This window comes from Pantherophis guttatus, chromosome 2, assembly GCF_059756535.1.
Source record: "Pantherophis guttatus breed Tessera chromosome 2, ASM5975653v1, whole genome shotgun sequence".
Taxonomy (NCBI): Eukaryota; Metazoa; Chordata; class Lepidosauria; order Squamata; family Colubridae; genus Pantherophis; species Pantherophis guttatus.
In genome coordinates this window covers 268,059,668-268,081,526 of record NC_142064.1, presented here as the reverse complement: position 1 = coordinate 268,081,526, position 21,859 = coordinate 268,059,668, and the positions used below count along the sequence as shown (strand labels likewise).

At 42.8% G+C, this 21,859-nt stretch overlaps 1 protein-coding gene across 1 annotated transcript; it reads right to left on the bottom strand.

Moving 5' to 3' along the window:
- Positions 1–6,846: 6,846 nt before the first annotated feature.
- Positions 6,847–15,547, bottom strand: LOC148115838 (uncharacterized). The gene is made up of 6 exons (XM_087884301.1): positions 15,369–15,547; positions 13,655–14,218; positions 13,286–13,388; positions 13,075–13,157; positions 12,279–12,405; positions 6,847–8,466 (listed from the first exon to the last, which is right to left on the bottom strand). Exons 2-6 carry the CDS (start codon positions 14,162–14,164, stop codon positions 7,436–7,438), a joined length of 1,854 nt encoding a protein of 617 aa, XP_087740427.1. The 5' UTR covers positions 14,165–14,218; positions 15,369–15,547; the 3' UTR covers positions 6,847–7,435.
- Between the last annotated feature and the right edge of the window lie 6,312 nt (positions 15,548–21,859).

The window sequence follows — 21,859 nt, the reverse complement described above, 5'->3', positions numbered from 1 at the left end:
TACTAACTAACTGGACAGTACATATGTTCAACGAGACTATCAAGGTGCTGAAGCTGATGAACAAAGAACTGGCTGAAATCAGGGAGGTGGTCTTACAAAACCGATATGCCTTAGCTAAAGGAGGCATTTGTGCCCTCATATACTCACATTGTTGTACCTATGTATCTGATTATCAGTATAACATCACTCACACCATAGAACATATGGAAAACTTGATCAAAAAACAATCCCTTATCATCCAATGGATCTGGCGCCATTGACATCTGGGCTGCTCTTTGGTCATGGCTCCCGGATGGTTCTTGGTTGAAATGAATTATGCCAATTATTGTATCTATAATTGTACTGCTTGTTTTGTTTTGTTGCTGTATCCTATGTCTCCCCTCCCTTCTGCAAATGTGCAAAGGTTTTATTCCCTCCAATACGAAGGACGTCCTGATAACTGAAACCAAAGCCCTTGAGGAACAAATCAGGTGTGGTCAGAGAAGGTGCTCGGGACTTACAGGATAGGGCTTCCAGAATAACTCAGAGGTTACAAACTCCTGACATGTGGTTTTCTTGGGTGCCTGGATCCGGATGGATTTACAATTTGTGCGAGCGATTTGTGGAAATGTATAACTGGAATACAACTCAGAAACTTGATGGCCTACCTCGCTTGACATCTCCTGGCCACTTTTCCACTAACTTTGTTCACCGTAATAAAAGGATGGGTGAGCTACAAACATTTGCAGAAACCGGACGGCTGAAGAACATATTGTCTACTGTACTCATTGCTTTGCTTATTTCTGTATGTTGTAGTATCCAATGTATTCCTGCTTTGTTTGCTATGATGACAAACATGTTTCCCAGGCATAAAGAGAACATCATAATAACAACACAGCTGAACCCTGTTGCAAAAAATTAAAACAAAAAGTAGGAGATGTTGTAACATGCTCAGGAGCTATGCGCAGGCATGAGAGAATCATGCTGTACCGCGTATGCGAAAAACTAGATAAAGGTTGCAACAACTCATAGATAACTGTAACAATTCACTAGCAGCTAGAATTGTAGATCTTCCCAAATTTGGGCATTGCTTCCATGTATTACTTGTACTTACGTATGCATTACATGAGACATGCTGTAATATATTATTGGCTTAAGCTAACAAACCCCTCCTGCCTTTGTTTGTGTACAATAAAAGAGGCTCCCGGAGTCAGATCTGGGTCGTCTCATCCCGAGAAAACTCGTGTCCGAGTCTTTCCTCAATATTGACCTCATGGGCGGCCCGCGGAAAACTCACAAGAGCCATGATGCAGAACCCATCGACCCCATTATTCTGGCTGATAGGGTCCAGGAGAAGACCCTCCTCTGATGTTGTTCCTGCCCTCTGGAACATCTCCCTCCCCCGATGTAACATCAGCCCCAACCCTCCTGACCTTTCACAAGGTCCTAAAGATTTATCTCTGCCAAATGAATTGGAGCCCCAATGGGGGAGAATCACACTGCAGGTAATTGATCCCACCTCTGCCCCATCCTGACCCCACCCTCTCCATCTGTATATATATTTACTTTTATGATTCTAAGCCTCCCAAAGTTAAGTGTGTTAAGTGTGTTAAGTTAGCCGGACAATAATTTTTACAGTAAAAATAAATAAATCACGCAGTGGGACTTCCAGAAGATGACTGACACTGTGGCATCAGCCATCAAAAACACATCCACTTCCTGGGAGACCCATTTATGGGAAGCTGATAGAAAATTAATTTACCCAGAGAACTCCCAGTAGGAGGTACAGCTCCATGTGCCAGATCCCATCTTGGGACCCACAAAAGGCAGCAAAGTGCTTGCTTCAAAGAAAACTAGCAGGTGATAATCAGAGAAAGAGCCGCAAGAAGGAAAAGACTCTGTGGCGCAATCGGTTAACACATCTGGCCATCATGCAAAGTGGAAGCTTTGCCCCCTGGCACCATCCTGATTATTTTTTCCCAAACCCAAGTTAATCTTTAAAAACAATTAAAACATTCTTTACAGGGCAGTTAAAAGACACTATGGGAGAGTAGTAGTGTCATTAGTAGTACTGAGGTCTAGCATGGAGCCTCAAGAAAAATAGCAATGGATTGCATAGTAATAGCACTGCAATCAAAAATTGCATGTGTCAGAAGCCAGGATTCAGCACCCTGGAGAGCTCCCTGTGTGGGCTGCTCCTGAATAGATTAAGCTTCCCTAAAAAAGACACTATTCCAGTGCTGGTCTGTGGCCAACAAAATCCTCAAAAGAGGTGATGGGTGTTCACTCCTGTTTTACATTGCAGAGGGTAAAACTAATATTTAAATTCTAGGAGAAAAATAATTGACAGTGTGGGAATTGAAGGCCTCAGTTGAAAACCTCAACACAATAATAATCCATTACCTTCACTTCTGCATTATGTCACGAAACAGGCCATCCCTGGGTGGGTTCAAACCCCCAACCTTCTAGTTAACAGCCAGGTGCACTAACTTCTTGCGCCACAGAGATTGGGCACACGGCTTGGCGTCAGCCTCCCTCAGTCGGGAGATTCATAACTCTGCTACAGCTGTTCTTTGGTTTTTGTAATGTAGCTCCTTTTCTCCCACTAAAAACAATCTGGGATGAAAACTTGGTCTGGTCATCCTAGAAGGGCAAAAGTTAAAAGGCGTGTGCCCACCAAGATTCAAACCTGAGTCCCAGCTTCATGATGCATCATTGGAATGGCTACATCACTGGCATGGCTGTTGAGATTCTGCCTGAAGCTAAGAAATATTTATGTCCAAGAAGTATTTTCACATCTGATAGTTGGAGAGAGGAATAACCTGAGTCTTCTGACTAGTGTACCTTATTGCTGTCTAGCCAGCGCCAGCTACAGATGTTTAAACTGAGGGAGCTTAGCGGGAGGGCTGTGTTGGATCTCTGTGGCGCAAGGGGTTAGTATGCCTGGCTCTTAACCAGAAGGATGGTGGTGTGAGCTCACCCAGGGATGCCCTGCTTGGTGATTCCAGGATGAAAGGGGTGGGATGCATCAGGCTCTTCCTCTGAGGGCTCTGATTTTTTCTAACTAAATATTGGGTTATCTGCAGCATGAGTTTTCTCTTTCAGAATGCAAAGAGGATGAAGACACCCAATCCATCTGGGGTGGTGTCCCTTTCAGGCGAGGTTAAGGCAACTCATATGAACTTTTTCTGGGAGCTCTCCAAAGTCCTGAAACAGCCACCCCTTTCCCCAAACCAGCTATTCCTTGCTTTCCTCTCATTATATAATCCATGGTTGGCTTCCTTGATGCTCCTTGCTAGGACATGTGGCTGCCCTCTTTCTAGACAACAGAATACTCCTAGGGTCTAAGGAGGTCGGCAGTCATCGTATAGGTTTGCCTGACAAAACAAATACCAAGCCATCCATGCACAGATAGTCCTCAATTGACAAAAATTCAGTGACCATTCAAAATCACAATGCAACTGAAAAAAACCGATTCATGCCCATTTTTCACAGTTATGAACACTGCACCATCCCAATGGTCCTGTGATCAAAATTCAGACGCTTGGGAACTGAATCATATTTAGGACAGTTACAATGTCCTGGTGTCATGTCATATCCATTTGCGATCTTCTAATAAATAAAATCAATGGAGGAGCCAGATTCACTGAACAGCGTCTTACTAATTTAACAACTGCAGTGATTCACTTAACAACTATGGCAAGAAAAGTCATGAAATGGGCAAAATTCACTTAACAACTTTCTCATCAAGCACAGAAAATGTTGTGCTCAATTCTGGTCATAAGTAGAGGACTACATGTATTTTTTCTTCTTTTTTCTGGTCTCTACAAAAAGAGGAAGACGACCACAGAAGGCAGACAGGAAGTTGGCCTTGGTGGGAAGGTCACTGACATAGGAAAAGGGAGAGAAAAAGGGTCACATGTTAAGTCATCTGTGTTTGGGAATCGTCCTTTTAAGAATTTGTGGCATCTCCTGGAACCAATTAAGGGACCACTGCTGTCTGTTATAGTTTCTGAAAGGCCCCCAAAGAAGAAACAGGAATCATCTATAACAGAAGTCACCAACCGGTAGTCCACGGACCGCTGGTGGTCCACGAGAAAATTTTGGTGTTCTGCAGCGCAGCTGGGTGGAGGAGCTGCTCCGGGATGAAGAATGGGCCAGTCCTGTGACTAGAGTTCTGGAATATGGGACTGGCCAGGTAGCTCATGGCGGGGCTGGAAATCTTCGCTGTAGAGGTGGTACGTGCAACTTTGCAGGTGGTGCAACGTGCAAAGAGTAGTGCAGTACTCTCCGGCCAGAACAAAGTAATGATGCTATTGCAGCACGAGGGAGGGATGGTAGCACAAACAGGCCGAAGCAACAGGTGTTGGCAACCCGCAGCTCTTTCATCCCCCTGCTGTGGCTCCCTGTCAGATGATCCCACCACTGGCTGGCCCTGCCCCTCACTCTCCCCTCCCAGTCACTCCTCGCCTGGCCTGAGAAGGTAAGGGCAGGGGATAGAGATTCGCTCCATATTCCAGAGCGGGAGTAAAGCTTCATCTCTTGCTGGGTCTTGCGGGTGTTTCTTCCAGCCCTTTTGGTGCTGCACAACTGGTAGATGCACGACTTCCTCTGGCTGGCCCGGCTGCAGCTGATGCCGCTGCTCTCACTGCCTCCATGACCTGCTGGCTGGTCTTGCAGCACCTTGCGCAGCACACTTAAATTTAGCGCGCTTCACAATGGGAGAGACGGTGTCCCCTCCTCTTCCTGGAGCCCAATATGATGCGGAGCATCAGCTGCAGCCAGGTCAGGGTGAGCAAGGCTAAGATCCGATATTGGGACAAAATTCAAATATTATAATTCCAAATCTTTGGTCAAGACAGAAGTGCCTCTTCCGTGCCAAGGTGCTAAACTGGCAAAGGGTATTTGACGTAGGTACAGAATTGTAAAAGGGCAAACTGACCCTAAACAGATACATCCTGTTGTTTACTGTTTATTGCATCCCAAATGTCATGCATATCCCTGGATAAGGGGTGCTGCTTCCTTTATTGCCCTTGAGGCGTCTCCAAGCCTCTTGTCTCCCTTTGTTATGTCTTGAGCTCCTGAGCAGAGAACCTGAGTATGTGAGAAGAAGATTGTTATTTCCTTTCCTAGAGATAGATGAAAGGGCAGCTTCTACGTGTGAAATGTATCACTCTCTGTAATGCCTCTGTCTTTAAATTGTATAAATACATGGCCAGAAGAAGCCATCGGGCTTCAGACTTTTTGTTTGCCTTTGGGCTGTTTGAACCGTGCACAATAAACTCTTTCCTGCATTGAAGAGCTTGGCCTGGTCCCATTTCTTTTCCTGCAACAAGGGGAGTGTCTCAGGGCAGAGAGCAGATCATGCGTCTCCCCAAGCGATCAAAGCTTGTCCAGTACCAACAAAGGCCAAAGAAGCACCGGCAAGTCCCAGAGAGCACTGGAGAATCAGAATGAGAGAGGTAGATGACAGAGACAGACAGACAGACAAACAGAGAGAGAGAGAGAGAGAGAGAGAGAGAGAGAGAGAGAGAGAGGGAGAGAGAGAGAGATAAAGAGATACAGCGAGAGATGAGAGATAAAGAAAGATGAGAGAGAGAGATACAGAGAGAAAGAGATATGAGAGGGAGAGTGTGAGAAAGAGATACATAAAGATATGAGAGAGAGAAAGAGAGAAAGGGAGAGATGAGAGATCCCAGTTTTTTGTTTTCTATGGGAAACGGGTCCAAATGGCTCTTTGAGTGTTTAAGGTTGCAGAAACAGGAGACCAAGCTAAGTGCTTGAAGGACCCCATCCCATTACTGGGAATCTAGACGCTTCAGTGAGCGGTGCGCTGGATTCATATTAGCGGTCTGTGGGATTTAAAATTATGAATTTAGTGATCCCTGAGGTCCGAAAGGTTGGTGACCCCTGATCTATAACATACAGTGTAATGACTACAACAGCCACTATGTAGGACAAACAGACAGAAAACTGGCAGAACGCATCCATAAACACCAACTACCAGTCAAAAAACATGATGAAAACTCTTTAATCCTACAACATGTGGATAGTTTGAACTGGGAAACTGTGACCATCCTGGTCGAAGCCAAGTCCAAAAACGCTAGGGAATCTCTAGAAGATTGTCACTCTAACAAATTAGCCATTAGTAGACACATACAGTAGATATCAACAATATCTATATTCTATGCAAAAGAGTCAATAAACAAGCCAAAAGGGAAACAAAAGGACCAAAACAACTGCTCACCAGCAATCAGCACCTAAATGGCCACAGATTAACTCCACATTTAGCCCAGATCAACAATCAAGAAGTAAATTCCCGAAACAAGGAACTGCCAAGCAAGCTAACATTAAGCAGCCCAACCAAAGAACCTCTTATGATCAACCCCACCAAAAGTAACAGGGCAAAGCCACTAAAATATAAAACAGAGAACAAAAACAATTATTACTAGCACTGATGATGTCACCTAGTTTGGCTAACAAAACGTCTGCAAAATAACTAAACTCAGAGACCACCAGGGACCCCTCATCTCACTGAGCTAGAAATATTCTGTATGTACATACATACAGAATATGTATTCTGTATGTCATGTAGTCCTATAAAATCTGTTTATGACTCATCTAGGTTCTTCTTGAATGCTTCACCAGTCAGTCATTTTCCTCTAAAAGAACCTTCCTTGATAGTTTCTGCCTTTGGACACAGCTAATAGATTTAAAGGTATAGATATTTCCACAGCACTAGGTACTTGTAAAGGTTTGTAGGAATCACTTTGAGGGACAAGGGGAAAAAATGCTACTCAAGGAAATATCAAATAAAAGGTGGAGGAGTATACAGTATACAGGAAGGAATCTTAAAAAAAATGTGCATTGATGTATCAGACTGTTATTTATTATTTATTTATTCAATACATATGCCCTCCATCTCACAGTTAGAAGCAACTTTAAGCAATGACAGATTTGTACTTTCAGGCTTGCACAATTTTATTAATACAGCCTTACAACAGACTATGAATAGTAGTAGTACAATAGCCTTACAAAGTAGTAGTAATTCCTTAGTGAATTGCAGCAAATCCCAATGTGGCAGATCTCTACTGTCAATTCCTGCAGTGATTGTCCTAACTTTATTCATGGATCTTTCTATGGAAAATAAGATTGTACCTTCTTGGAAAGCTCTTTCCACACTCCATGCATTCATAGGTTTTTTCCCCTTGTATGGATCCTTTTATGCGAAGTAAGATCACAATTCTTCCTAAAGTCCTTTCCACATTCCATACATATGTATGGCTTCTCCCTGTGTGGATCCTTTTATGGGAGGCGAGACCACAATTCCACATAAAACTCTTTCCACTCTTTCAAGACATTGACATGGCTTCTCTTCTGTGTGGATCCTTTTATGGGAATTAAGATGACTGTTACGAATAAAGCTCTTTCCACACTCCATGCATTGATATCGCATCTACCCTGTATGGATCCTCTTGTGGGAATTAAGACGACTGCTACGAGTAAAGGTCTTTCCACACTCCATACATTGATATGGCTTCTCTCCTGTGTGGATCCTCTTGTGGGTATTAAGATAACTGTTATGAGTAAAGGTCTTTCCACACTCCATGCATTGATATGGCTTCTCTCCTGTGTGGACGCTCTTGTGGGAACTAAGAGAACTGCTTTGAAAAAAGGCCTTTCCACACTCCATGCATTTATAAGGCTTCTCTCCTGTGTGGATCCTCTTGTGGGTAATAAGACGACTGTTACGAGTAAAGGCCTTCCCACAGTCCATGCATTGATAAAGTTTCTCTCCTGTGTGGATACTTTTGTGGGAATTAAGACTACTTCTTTGACTAAAGCTCTTTCCACACTCCATACATTGATAAGGCTTCTCTCCTGTGTGGACCACCCTGTGGGAATTAAGATTACTGCTACTATTAAAGGCCTTTCCACACTCCATGCATTTATATGGCTTCTCTCCTGTGTGGACCCTCTTGTGGATATTAAGATAACTGCTCTGAGTAAACGCCATTCCACACTCCATGCATTTATAAGGTTTTTCTCCTGTGTGGATCCTCTTGTGCACATTAAGACGACTGTTACAAGTAAAGGCCTTTCCACACTCCATGCACTTATAAGGTCTTTCTCCTGTGTGATTCCTTTGATGGATTGTAAGAGAGTCATAATAACAAAAGGCCTTTCCGCATTCCATGTAGGTATATTGTTTGTCTTCTGAATGTGTCTCTTTATGGGAAATGAGATGCTCAGATTTATTTAAGGTCTTTTCATAATCCATGCATTTATATGGTATCTCTCCCATATCTATGATCGTATGGCTAAGAAGACGATTGACCAAAGGAAAGCTTTTTTTAATTTCACTTTGTGATCGGTTTGTTTCATCAATCTTTGTTTCCATCTGACCTGCAAAATTCCTGTTTTTCTCTTTTGGATGGACCGGTTGACATTCTTCCTCACAATTCTTGTTCGCTTGCTCACTATAGCCTGGAAAGAGAAAAATGTAAAATGTAGCAAACTATGAGAATGTTTAAATCTGAAATTTAGCAAAAGAATCATCAATATATTTTGGCTCTTTTGTTGCAAACATGAAGATTCCAAACTACAATGTTTCCAAAGACAGATTTCCAAGTGGGCTCCCACCAATTCTCATATTTCGGAATTGGATGACATCCCAACAAAACTAAGACAAATGCCTGATCTACCGGTAATCTTTTTTTTTTTTGTAAATATTTTTTTATTTTTTTCCAAACATAAACATAAAATATAACTTTCAAGAACAGAGTTTCGATCCGGTCATAGATGGTTAACATGCTTACATTCTTTTAACACGCTCTATTCCACTTTTCCATTACATTTTTTTAAAATTTAAAACAGTAAAAAAAAAAATTTAAACATAAAATTCTAACACTTTCATCTAAACAAATCTAATATATCAATACAGTTTAAGCTTCAAATTAAATTTTAACTCATTATCTCTGTATCTATATCTCATCAATATCCAAATAGTTATCAACAATATTCTAGTCTCTTATTCTAATTATATACCTTACAATTTTATCACCAGAATTATCAGGTTCAATTTCAATACAACTCCATTTTGTTAAAATTTATAAAACACAATTTTATCAACATCTTAATTATTTGACCCTTTTTATCAAATCAAAATATCTTGAACTTTCCAATTTGATATCCCATATATTTCACAGTTTTATCACAAGAACATATTACTTATTCATCTCCAAGTTATCAACTCTTTTGAGATTATTCCCAATATTATCTCCTCCCGATCTCCCAACGTTATTGGCTGATTTCCAGCATATTGTATTTGGCTAGTTTCTAGCATAATCTTCTCCCAGACTCCCTCCATTGTTTGGCTGACTTCCAGCATATTGTATTTGGCTAATTTCTAGCATAATCTCCTCCAGAACTCCTTCCATTGTTTGACTGATTTCCAGCATATTTTCCTCCAACTCTCCTCCTATTGCTTGGCTGATTTCCAGCATTTTATTGGCTGATTTCCAGCATTTTATGTTTGGCTGATTTACAGCATAGTCTCCTCCAACTCTCCTGCCATTGTTTGGCTGATTTCCAGCATTTTAATTATTTTCCCACTTACTTTCTCCGAGTCTCTAACTCTTATCTCGTTAGTATCCTTCACCTCATTATTTTAGTTTTCCCTTACAGCATAGTTATCTATTTGATCTCTATGTCTCAGCATATTCATCAAAATTAATTCTCATTGTATTTCATAATAATCATCATTTCCAGTATTTGTTGAATTAAATCACAATTTATCTCTATCATCTGTGTATTTCATAGTTTCATTCAATAATATGTTAATCAATCATAGTCACTAGTCTAACTTTGTTTGCAGAATATAGTTGAAGCATATTACAACAAATAATAAGCTTTCTTAAAGTTATCTCACATTAGTATACACTTCTCATTGTAATTTTTAACTACTTGTATATAAATCCCTATTTTGATTGCCATTTGTTATTTTCTTTCTTTATTATTCCAAAAACCTTCCTGCTTTAATCCCCCAAAAAAACCTTTTATTCCTTTAGGCTTTTAAACATTACATTTCAATTTAATTACATTTAGTTTAAATCTATTTTGTTTCTTCTTTTTCCTGTCTGTCCACATGTTCCACTTCAAAGTTCATCTATTCAAATTAAAAGTTCATCTATTCAAATTAAAAGTTCTATGTATCACTTTAATGCTCTTATAATGTCTGCTCCAAGCGTGATGTATCCACTTCCTGTCTTGTGTTCGTGCGCCACACCTTCTTTTTGCTAAGTCTGTAAATTTCCATTATAGAAAAGGTCCAAGATCTTTCTTCTTAAAATCACCCAGAACAGGATAAGAATTTCCAAAATCCATTAGTCTAATGTTAATGCCAAAGTAATCATAAATAATCCAAAGTAGAAAGCCATTTAGGATGTTTCTTTTCCAAGCAGAAAGTAAAATCCCTCCAATCCGCTCTCCTGTTTGGTCACCGCAGACTTCATGGCAATTTTGTAGCCATCCGTCTTCATTAACTTCGTTAACTTTCACAGGTTTAAATTCCCAAAGAAACATTTCTTCAATCCACTCCAAAAGAAACAAATCAAAAAAAAAAAAAAGAGTCCAATTTTCCAAATTATTAAAAACAAATTCTTCTAAGCCAAATTAATTAACGCAAAGTTTGTCTTGGGTCTCCATTTTTTTCCCCCCTTTCTTTTAAATCTTCAAGTCCCACGGATCTGTAGCCACTGTTTTAAGGTTGGGGTCTTATTTTAAAAACTACTCCAGATAATCCCGTTGTTTGCCTGGGTTGGTGTCACTCACCCAGCTTCGAAACGCTCGTTCTTTCTTCTTCCGCCTGCACGATCTTGTGTCCCAGCCTGCCGCGGCTTTGTGGCAGCCACCATGGCTGCCTACCCCCACCGCCAACTTTGAGGATTCCCTCTGGCCTCCGAGGAACTTGCCTGTTCCTCTTGGCCCTCCGAGGTGCTCCTCTTCACCCCCCATCCCTGCAAGATGGGGGTTGGTCCGAAGACCGGTCGGACAGCAGTTTGTCAGTTGGAGTTTCTGCGGGCTCATTAGAGCCCGCTAATTCCCCGACTGTGGCGCCGTGGATCCAGACCGGAAGTCATCTACCGGTAATCTTTGAGCACCAGTGTGTGTGAGCCCCTTGGCGACCCGGGACAATTCCATGGAGCCACAAACTCCCAAAGGACTTTGGACACTGTATAATGCTGGGGCAGCAACATACCCACCAGCTCCCCAACTTCAATGAAAAATCTCCATCTGTCTACAGAACAGAATCTTTGAAAGTCAATAAAATTTCTTGATGGCAATAGCTTCCCACCCTCAACTTAGAATGATGCCAAACTCAGAACACAAGTGGGCACATTTCAGTCAGTTTGGTCCAGTGGTTAAAGCACCAGACTAAAAACTGGGAGACTGTGACTTCTAGTTCTGTCTTAACCACGAATGCTGATTGGGTGACTTTGGGCCAGGCTCTCTTCAGCCCAACTCATGCCACATGTTGTTGTTAGGGGGAAAATAGGAAGTAGAAGGAGTACTAGGTGTGTCCACTGCATATAAAAAAAGGCGATTTTTTTTTTATCACAAATAACATCTAACTTTCTGGATAGCAATACCTCCCCACCCCAGAACACAAGTGGGCACAACTACCTCATTTTGGGCCAATAGTTAAGGCACCAGGCTAGAAACTGGGAGACTGCGAGCACAGGTAGTCTTCAAACATACAATTCATTTAGTGACCGTTCAAAGCTACAACAGCACTGAAAAAAGTGACTTAAGACCATTGGAGCATCCCCGTAGTCATGTGATTTATATTCAGATGCTTGATAACTGGTTCATATTTATGATGGTTGCAGTGTCCAGAAGCCAGATCCATTTAACAACTGTGTTACTAACTTAACTGCAGTGATTCACTTAACAAATGTGGCAAGAAAGATCATAAAATGGGGCAAAACCTGCTTAATAAATTTCTCGCTTAGCAACATTAATTTTGGTCACAATTGTGGTCGTAAGGACTACCTGTACTAGTTCTGCCTTAAACATGAATACTGGCTGGGTGACTTTGAGCCACTCAACCCATATCACAGCATTGGTGTTGGGGGAAAAAGAGGAAGGAGTACTGGTTGTGACCATTGCCTTGATTTATTTGCACAAAATAAAGACGGCAGGATATAAATAAAAAATTATTTTTTTATCAGAAATATCTAAGCCCTCCACCCACCTATGCCTTCTCTACGTTTCTGAGCATAGACCGAGCTTCTTACCCAGGTAAGCCAGATTCCTGGAATTTTCCAGCATGACATCCCCATGGAGAGCTTTTTGGGCAGGATTCAGCTGAGACCACTCCTCCTCAGAGAAATACACGGCCACTTCCTCAAAAGACACAACACCCTGAACAAGGAAACAAGTTTCCCTATTAACAGATAATCCCAAGAATAACGTGAGAGTTTTCTTTCACCAATTCAAGCAGAGAGATCCTATGAACAAAATGGGCATCTTCTGCAGAATTCAGAATGGGATCATACCGCTATTCGCTCATAGCACAACTGAAGCACATTTCATCACACTGAGAGGATTGTGATGCCTTTCAATGAAACCAATTAAAATACTTTTCTTGGTCTATTGATAGTTGGGTATTAAACCCACTACTTATCACTGGCTCCAATTCTTCCTAGAGTGGGCAGAAGGAAATACAGGGGAAATCCATCTGATATTTTTGCCAGTGGATTGCTTTATCCACTGAGGGATCAACTCTTTCACCTACTCCACACATTCGTGGAAGTGTTGGAAGAGTTTGTAATGAGAATGAGATTTACCCAGGGAGGCAGAAGGAAGATCTCCGGTCAAGACAACATCTGGTAAATGAAATCTGAGCCTGAAGCAGGAGGATGGAGAAAGCTTATCTGAAGGGACAGTTACATTACACCGAGTTTGAATTTTCAATGATCTGGTCTAAAATTTGCTTTGCTAGGAAACAGCAATATTACTCATTGAAAATTATATAGAATAAAATGAAACCATTACAAGTTTCGTGGACCTTTTCAATATTCCTCCTCTTACCTGAGGCAGAAGTTCAGCCACACTTTCAGTTGTATCACAAAGAGAAGGTTGTTCTAAAAATACTAAGGACAGCTTTCTGTTATCTGTGAGACAGAAAATGGTAGAAACAGACTGTTAAAAGAGACAGAGAGAGTTTCCACTCAAGATGAACAAAACAATCAGAAGGATGGATGTCCAAACTTCATTTTCACATGAAAAGAGCTTCTGTTACCTGTTGCAATATCCTGACTTTCACCTTTCTGGAAGCTCCCCCTGAATAGCAGCTCTTGAGCTTTTGATGAATCTTTCCACCCCTCGGTGATAGCTTGGAAGGACTTGTGGACAAGATGTGGCACGAAAAAGAAAGGAAGAGTAGGGAAATAGAAATGAATTATCAATATTGAACACTCAGCCCAGAAGACACCAATGTCTGTCAGTTAAGCTGGAAAGCAAGAATAGAAAAATTGGCCCAAATTCATCCTCTGGAAGAAGAATAGAACAAGAGATTTTAGCATCTCATAATCCCAGATAATTCTGCCAGAGAAACATTGACAAATTCAGAAAGATTCTCTTTAGAACTGCCATGATTACATTCTCCCACCTGCAATTCTGCTTGTATCTTCTCAGACTCCTGGGTCAGCAAGAAGCCTTCAGCCAGGGCCACCGCCTGGGAGCTGGTGTCCGCTCCACACTCCCGCACCCATTTCTCCATCTCTGGGGGAAGGACAGCCAGGAACTGCTCCAGGAGCACCAGGTCCAGCATCTCAGCCTTGGTGTGTCTTTCTGGCTGCAGCCATTGACGGCAAAGGCGGTGAAGCTGATTGCAAACATCTCGGGGACCTCTCCCCTCTTGGAATTGCACTTTTCTGAAGTTACAGCATTGGACCTTTGAACTGCTGACTTCCTCTTCTTGGCTTTTCTGCCCAGGACTTGCCCCATTCTTCCCACAGCTCCAAGGCTGAGTAGCTGGATGGCCTTTTCCATCTCCTGCATCTGCTGGGCATTGTCCCTCCATCTTCTCTCTGGTCTCTAATCCAGCTCCAAAATGGACCCATGCATCTTCCCCGGTCTTCCTAATCACAAGAGGTCTGGCCAAACCTCCTAACGCCATTCAGCCCTCTTCCCTCACAAGATACTTCGGTCTCCAGATTTACGGCTTACAGAACTGAAATGCAAAACAGAAGATTGTTCAACAGGGTGGCAAATTTGAATACTGAGCATCCTCCTCCATGAATAAACAAACAAACAAACAAACAAACAAAATTCTTATGAAACCAGCAATTTCTGCAAAGGTTTTATTTGGGGGGGAAGGGGGGATCTTATTAGATATACTTGTTTATGTTTGGGGAAAGTTTGCTAGCACTCCTCTGCCTCACTTTCTATCAAGGAATCAACATATTGAATAAATACATTTAAAATATGTCTTGGGTTTCTATTTCCTAATTATTTACATCATATCATTTCTGTTGCTGCCTACAACCTTTTACACAATCCAAATTAACTTCCAGTCACAAAAATAATCATGTGGGTGCCTATCTAAATCGATTTGGAAGGAGCTCAATCAACATTTGAATATCTAGTAAAACTCAGGGCAGCAGAACCGCATGAACCTCCTGGCCCAAACCCCTGGGTGAACCCCAGAAGCCACAATTAACAAGCCACCATCCAATGCCTTCCTTTAACACCTTCTTTATTTGCCTGCCGGCAGAGACACCAAAGAGATGGTGGGGAAAGGCTGGAAATGAGGAAACCGAATTCCAGTCCTTACACTCAACTCTTTTTTTTTTTCCTTTTCATCTTGCTTTCAGAATTTAATTGGCTCCTTAGCAATTATTACACTCAACTCTTTACACACGGAATTGCAGCATTGCATACAAAGGAGGAACTTTGGCCGGTCGCTTCTCTCGGCCCAGGAAAGGGGAGGCGAGGAAATCCCTTTTGAAAAAGGGCCAATTAATTTGCAGGAAATTATCCAGGAATCAAGACATTCTGGGTGTTTTGCAAAGGCAACTCTCCCTCTCCCCGCATGCAGAGCTTTGCCAAGGGAAACGGAGGGGAAATGGATCCACACTTTCTGGCGACCCTGATTTCCTCCCTGGAGAAAACCCGGCAGGTGCGGAGCTGCCCTGCGTGTCCCTTTCTTTCCACGGGGTGGCTGGGGATTATGGGACCTCGACTTTCTCCCTCCCCGCCCTTTCCGCCCCTTGGAACTGGGTGAAGCTTTGCAGGCTCCAGGCTCGCCTCCAGCCTCAGGGAAAAGACCCCCCCTCACTCCGAGCCCCGCCTGCATCTCCCCCCGTTGGAGAAATCCTTACAGCCCCTCCGCCTCCTTTGCTCAGCCGAAGCTCCACAGCGATGGGGGGGAAGAATCGGACGCCGTAGAAAAAGCAGAACCAGCCCCACCCTTATCCGGAAAGTTTTGAGTTCGCGAAAGAGCCAGGCGCATGCGCAGTTCCGTCTGGAAGGGGGCTGCTCATCCCTTCCAAGCGCTGTCAAAGGAGACCCCTGGTGGATTCTGTGCGCTATGCCAGGGGATCCTGTAAGGGCGCAGAAGACCAGAGCAGGTTCCAATGGGGGCCAGGGATGATGGGCATGGGATTGGAAGGAAAGCGTCTCTCTACAAGTCTTGCCGTTCCAATCTACGCAGTTTTAGAACTTCCTCTTCTTAATGTCTGGGAAATATGTGTGATTTGTGAACATTGAAGAAATATTTGCTGAAGGTTGTTTTCGTGAAGGTCAGTCTCAGATCCTTAGTTGTTCTGGATGCACTTCAGGAGATCTTCCTTCTCCCACCTCCACTTGTGCTTAAGGTGATTCAGGCAGACTATGGGTGGCCCTCCCGCTTCCCTCAAGCTCATAATTCTGGGAGTTGAAATTCATAAAGGCTTTAATTTTTCACTGCCTGCTCACTTGGGAAGACCAGCCTTCCTTTACCGGTGGCTTGAAATTAGCCTCTCCTCATTCATTCCCTCACCAATAAAATAGAAAATAGAATGGGGTTCTTGTTTGTCTTAGTGATGCAGCTGTTTCCTGCCTTTTCTTTGCGCAAGGAGTGGCTCCGATACTGAGAAAAAGATGCATCACAAGAGTTAATGAGATGCTGTTCCTCATGCTTTCTGCCCTTCCAGAGCTCAGCTAGTAGAGTGAAGGAAATGGGTCAGTTTCACTTACACTCAGACTGTTCCTTCAGTCCTGACTTTTGAGACATTTTCTTTGACTAAATGTCCCCACTGCAACATTTGTGCTGTGTAGCCCAATAAGATTAAGCTCTGCTAGGATATATAAATTATCCAAAATAGTGGCCACCAACAGTGGAATGGGGCCAACCTGAGATATCACAAAGGAGAGTTGGATAAGCATGATAGCCCAGAATAGGATCAGTCCCTGGTATTTTCCTTTGAAAAAGTCACATCCTCACATTTACATGAAATCTCTACATCCTCCTGAACAGCTGAACAATTGGGAAGGTGCTAGGTTCAGAGGGATGGGTTGGCCATGTTTCAAAATGTTGCTTCTCAGACATTTTCTCCCAATACTGCACAGTTGTGAGAAAGTCCAAATTTAGAACGTGCGTACAAGTTATGGCATGCCATGTCCTTCTCTCTCCGTTGTCTGTAAATGGGGAACAAACACCCTACAGGGACACATTTCTTACAGATTTTTTTGAAACCTTCCAACAGTTAAAATCTTACTGACAGCTGCATTTTAATCCCTACAACTTCCATGTGTTGGAAATGTGTCACAATATAGTGAATCCCAGATCTTTTTTGATGACTGATTACATTTGTGGTCTTGAGAGGAAGTCAAAATCTGTCCCACGAAGCTGGCAAGAGAGGCATGATGCAGAACCCATCGGCCCCATTATTCTGGCCGGTGGGGTCCAGGAGAAGACCCTTCTCTGATGTTGTTCCTGCCCTCTGGAACATCTCCCCCCCATGTAACATCAGCCCCAACCCTCCTGACCTTTCACAAGGTCTTAAAGATTTATCTCTGCCAATTGAATTGGAACCCCAATGGGGGAGAATCACAATGCAGATGGCACCCTCTCCATCTGTGTATTTATTTACTTTTACGATTGTAAGCCTCGCAGAGTTACCCTGTGATAAGTTGGTCAGCCAATAATTTTTATAAATAAGTAAGTTAGACAGTGGGACTTCCAGAAGATGACTGACATCCTGTGGCATGATCCATCAGAAACACATTCACTGATTGTACTGTAATAGAGACTAAGTTGGTTTTGAATTTAATAACAGTTGCCAGGTTACTGGTGGCACAGTACTGGAAGAAGGAAGATCCACCTACCATTGAGGAATGGACATTAAAAGTTGTGCATCTGGCTGAGATGGCAAAAATTTCATCATATCTTAAAGATCATTCAAATGAAAGATACATATCAGAATGGAGAAGATGGATTGACTATATGCAAAAAAAGTACCCGAACAAGAAGATTCATATAGCTTATGAATGAAATATTTTTAAGTAGTTTATGTTTATAGTTTTTGAGCTATAAGGAGTTAAAGACCTAGGGAGAATATGAATGCAATAATTTGTTAGCATATTTTAGCTTTATGTTTGTGAATGCTATACCCTGTGCCTGTTCTGGGAAGTCTAGGGTGGGGGGTGGGGGGAAGGGGGGAGGGGGAAAGGGTGTGGGGGGGAAATGTTTGTATTTCTTATAAAACTTTTCAATTAAAAAAAAAAAAGAAACACATTCACTTCCTGGGAGACCCATTGAAGGGAAGCTGATGGAAAATTAATTTACCCTGAGAATTCCCAGTAGGAGGTACAGCTCCATGTGACAGATCCCATCTTGGGACCCACAAAAGGCAGTGCTTGCTTCAAAGAAGACCAGAAGAGGATGCTCAGAGAAAGAGCTGCAGAAGGAAAAGACTCTGTGGCGCAATGTGTTGACACATCTGGCAAGCATGGAAAATGGAAGTTTTGCCTCCTGACAGCACCCTGATTATTTTTCCCCAAATCCCAATTAATCTTTAAAAGGAAATAAACCTTTCTTTGCAGGACAATTAAAAGACACTATTGGATAGTAGTAGTATCATTCGTAGTACTGAGCAATGGATTGCATAGTAATATCACTGCAAACAAAAATCCCATGTGCCAGAAGCCAGGATTCAGCACCCTGGAGAGCTCCCTTTGTGGGCTGCTCCTGAATAGATTAAGCTTCCCTAAAAAAGACACCATTCCAGTGCTGGTCTGTGGCCAACAAAATCCTCAAGAGAAGTGATGGGTGTTCACTCCTGTTTTACATTGCAGAGGGTAAAACTAATATTTAAATTCTAGGAGAAAAATAATTGACAAGTGTGGGAATTGAAAGCCTCCATACAATAATAATAATCCATTACCTTCATTTTTTTTTTTATTTGATTTATATGCCGCCCTTCTCCGGAGACTCAGGGCGGCTTACAATGCGTTAAGCAATAGCCTTCATACTTTTGTATATTTATACAAAGTCAGCTTATTGCCCCCACAAACTGGGTCCTCAATTTACCTACCTTAGAAAGGATGGAAGGCTGAGTCAACCTTGAGCCTGGTGAGGTTCAAACCTACAGTAATTTGAGACAGCTGGTGTTAATCACAATGCTATCAGTCTGCTGAGCCACCAGGCCCTTTTCAATCCATTTATGGATTATGTCATGAAACAGGCCATCCCCGGGGGGGCGGGGGGGTTAAAACGCCCAACCTTCCATTTAACAGCACTAACCTCTTGCACCATAGAGATTGGGCACATGGCTTGGCATCCACTCCCTCAGTCAGAAGATTCATAACTCTGCCACAGCTGTTCTTTGGTTTTCGTAGTGTAGCTCCTTTTCTCCCATCAAAAACAAGATCTGGGATGAAATCTTGGTCTGGTCATTCAATTCAATTCAAAATTCAATTCAAACCTTTATTGTCAGTGCACAACATATGTGTAATGGTCATGTTGCCTGGGCAAAAAGGGCAAAAGTTAAAAGGTGTGTGACAGCCAGGATTCGAACCTGAGTCCCAGGTTCATGATGCATGATGCCCCTACATCACTGGCACGGCTGTTGAGATTCTGCCTCAGGCTAAGAAATATTTATGCCCAAGGTTTATTTTCACATCTGATACTAGGAGAGATTAGGTATCTTATTGCTGTCTAGCCAGCCCCAGCTATGGATGTTCAAGCTGAGGGAGCTTAGGGGGAGGCCTGTGTTGGCAAAGGGTTAGAACGTCTGGCTGTTAATGTCTGACCTTGCTTGATGGGAAGGTCACCGACATAGGAAAAGGAACAGAAAAGGTTGTTCTGGCTGAAACAAAGGGTCGCATGGTTACCGTACATTTTGGAGTATAAAATGCACTTTTTGTTCTGTCCCCGTCTCACACACGCACACAAACAGACAGCCGGGGGTTAAATAAACTGGCAGACAACCAATTCTTCTGATAAGACGCTTGGCAGCAACCCAGTAGCTGCTTGCCAAGAACTTTACTCATAAACAAAATACACCCAGTCAAAAATTGTCCAGTTCGTAAAATAAATCCAAGGCCGATAATGTTGTTTCCAAAGATGCAATGTGACTCAATAGTAGTTAGTTTTGTCCGTCACAGAGTCTGAATGGCCACCTCACCCCCTTTTATACCCTGTGGGGTGTGGTCCAGTGACTCAGCTTAATCTCTGGCACGCCTTTTCTTCTGTTGCGCGCGCTTATCTCTGCGACGCTGCCGAGGATCCAGCCAAGACTCATCTCCCTCATCACTGTCCACCTGTGGCTGCATGGACTTGCTTGGCCCTGGCCCTCTCTCTTGCCCTTCGGTGGACACCGAAGGCATTGCCAGAGAGGAGGGTTCTGGTGCATCTTATCACCAAATAAAGCCATTTTTTGCCTCCTGAAGCCCCAACCCATGCGTCCCATTTTTGTGAAAAACAGTCCCATTTTCCCCAAAACAGCGCACGCAGAGGCTTTGGGAGGTCTGCAGAGTGCTCCTGTGGGTTTTTTTTTCCTTGCTTATCTCTTCAAAATCTTGGTTCATCTTATACACCGGTGCGTCTTATGGTCCGAAAAATACAGTATGTCATGTGGTTTGTTTGGGAATCATTTTTTTAAGTATTCATGGAATCTACTGAATCCAATTAAGCTACCATTGCTATCTGTTGTGGTTTCTGAGATGCCGCCAAAGAAACAGGAATCATCTACAAGTGGGGTGTCAAGCTCAATGCCTGCAGGCCATATCCGGCCCTCAGGGTGCTTAATCCGGCCCTCGGGTCGGCCTGGAAATATGAAAGGATTGGCCCACAGTGCCTCTAGCGGCTAACACAAGCTGTGCCCACCACCCGTGCCTCATTTTCACCCTCCATGGCCTGCAGCAGCACTCTACTGGCCGAAAACAGCACAAAAAACGAGCCCAAAACAGGCCAAAATAGAAAAACTGGGCTGTATTGATCCCAAAACAGGCCAAAAATGCCCTGAAATATGAGCTGAAAAATGGACCCAAAACAGGCTGAAAAACAGATCAAAAATGGGTGGAACAATGGGCCAAAACAGTAAAAAAAAAAAAAAAAGGCTCAAAACTGGCCAAACAATGGGGTGAAAAGTGGAGCTCAAAATAGCTAAAAACGGACTGAAAACAGGCCCAAAACTGGCTGAAAAATGAGTCCAAAACAGGCCAGAAAAAAAGCCCAAAACAGGCCAAAAATGGGCCCAAAATGGGCCGAGTAATGGACATAACACTGGCCAAAAAAATGGACTGAAAATGGGTGAAAAGGTGGGCCCAAACCGAACTGAAAATTGAGTCCAAAATGGCTGAAAAACAGGCAGAAAACAGGCCAAAAACAGGCCAAAAAATGGGCCAACAACAGCCGGAAAAACAGCCCAAAAACTGCCCAAGGATTAGAGCATACACAAAGTATAACCTAATTCAGCTTTTGTTAATTGCTGTTAATGGAATGTTAATTCCATTATAACCTAATGTGCCAACTGCAAAGACAAAGCCTCTAGGCAAATTGCCAAGCTTAGCCTAGCTAAAGAAACTTCTTGTGAAATGCAAAATGTGAATTTACACTTAAATTCATGTAAATCTACATTTACACTTAAAATGTGTATTCTCAGCAACCTAATGTGAGATAGCTCTGGGTTCTATGCCAGAAAATGTATCCTTTTCCTCCTTTCTAAGGTCCATTGTTTTCAAAGCGCTGAGAAAATCATGAGGTTTGCATGATATGAAATAATGTTTCTAACACTATGACGATCTGTGCAAGCTGTGTGAACGATACGAAGTTTGAGAAAAAGTTTTTTCATGCACACCTTTTTTTCCTCTCTGCCTGCACTGCTTAAAGTGGGAGATTAAAGATCACCCAGTTCTGCTTTCTGCAGAAATAAAAGCTGATTATCAGTAGCCTCATGTTCAGAGTTTCATTGGATTTATTGGATTCTGAGCTGAACTCAAAAACTTTACAAGAGCACACCTTACAACCAAGCTCAGAGACAACAAAGGACCCCTCATCTCAACCCTAAGCTACAAATATTCTACCATATGTATTCTCTATGTCAGTGATGGCTAACCTTTTTGCCATCGCGTGCCAAAAGCAGGGGGAGCTTGGGGGGGGTCATGCGTGTGTTTGTCCACACCCATAATTCAAAGCGCCCCCCCCCCATGCATGCACGCACGAACCTCCCCCCCTGCACTCCCTCCCGGTTTTGGCACACGATGGCACAGTGGGCCCAGTAGGCCCATTTTTCACCCTCCCGAGGCTCCTGAGGCTTTCTTGGAGCCTGGGGAGGATGAAAACAGCCTTCCCCACCCACCCGAGACCCTCTGGAGGCCGGAAACAGTC

Excerpts from the sequence above, each read along its gene's own strand:
- LOC148115838 (XM_087884301.1), bottom strand. The coding sequence starts at position 14,164 with ATGGCGTTAGGAGGTTTGGCCAGACCTCTTGTGATTAGGAAGACCGGG. Across the intron at positions 13,158-13,285 it reads AAGTCAGGATATTGCAACAG|ATAACAGAAAGCTGTCCTTA; the intron begins GTAACAGAAGCT and ends TCTGTCTCACAG. Across the intron at positions 8,467-12,278 it reads CAGGAATCTGGCTTACCTGG|GCTATAGTGAGCAAGCGAAC; the intron begins GTAAGAAGCTCG and ends TTCTCTTTCCAG.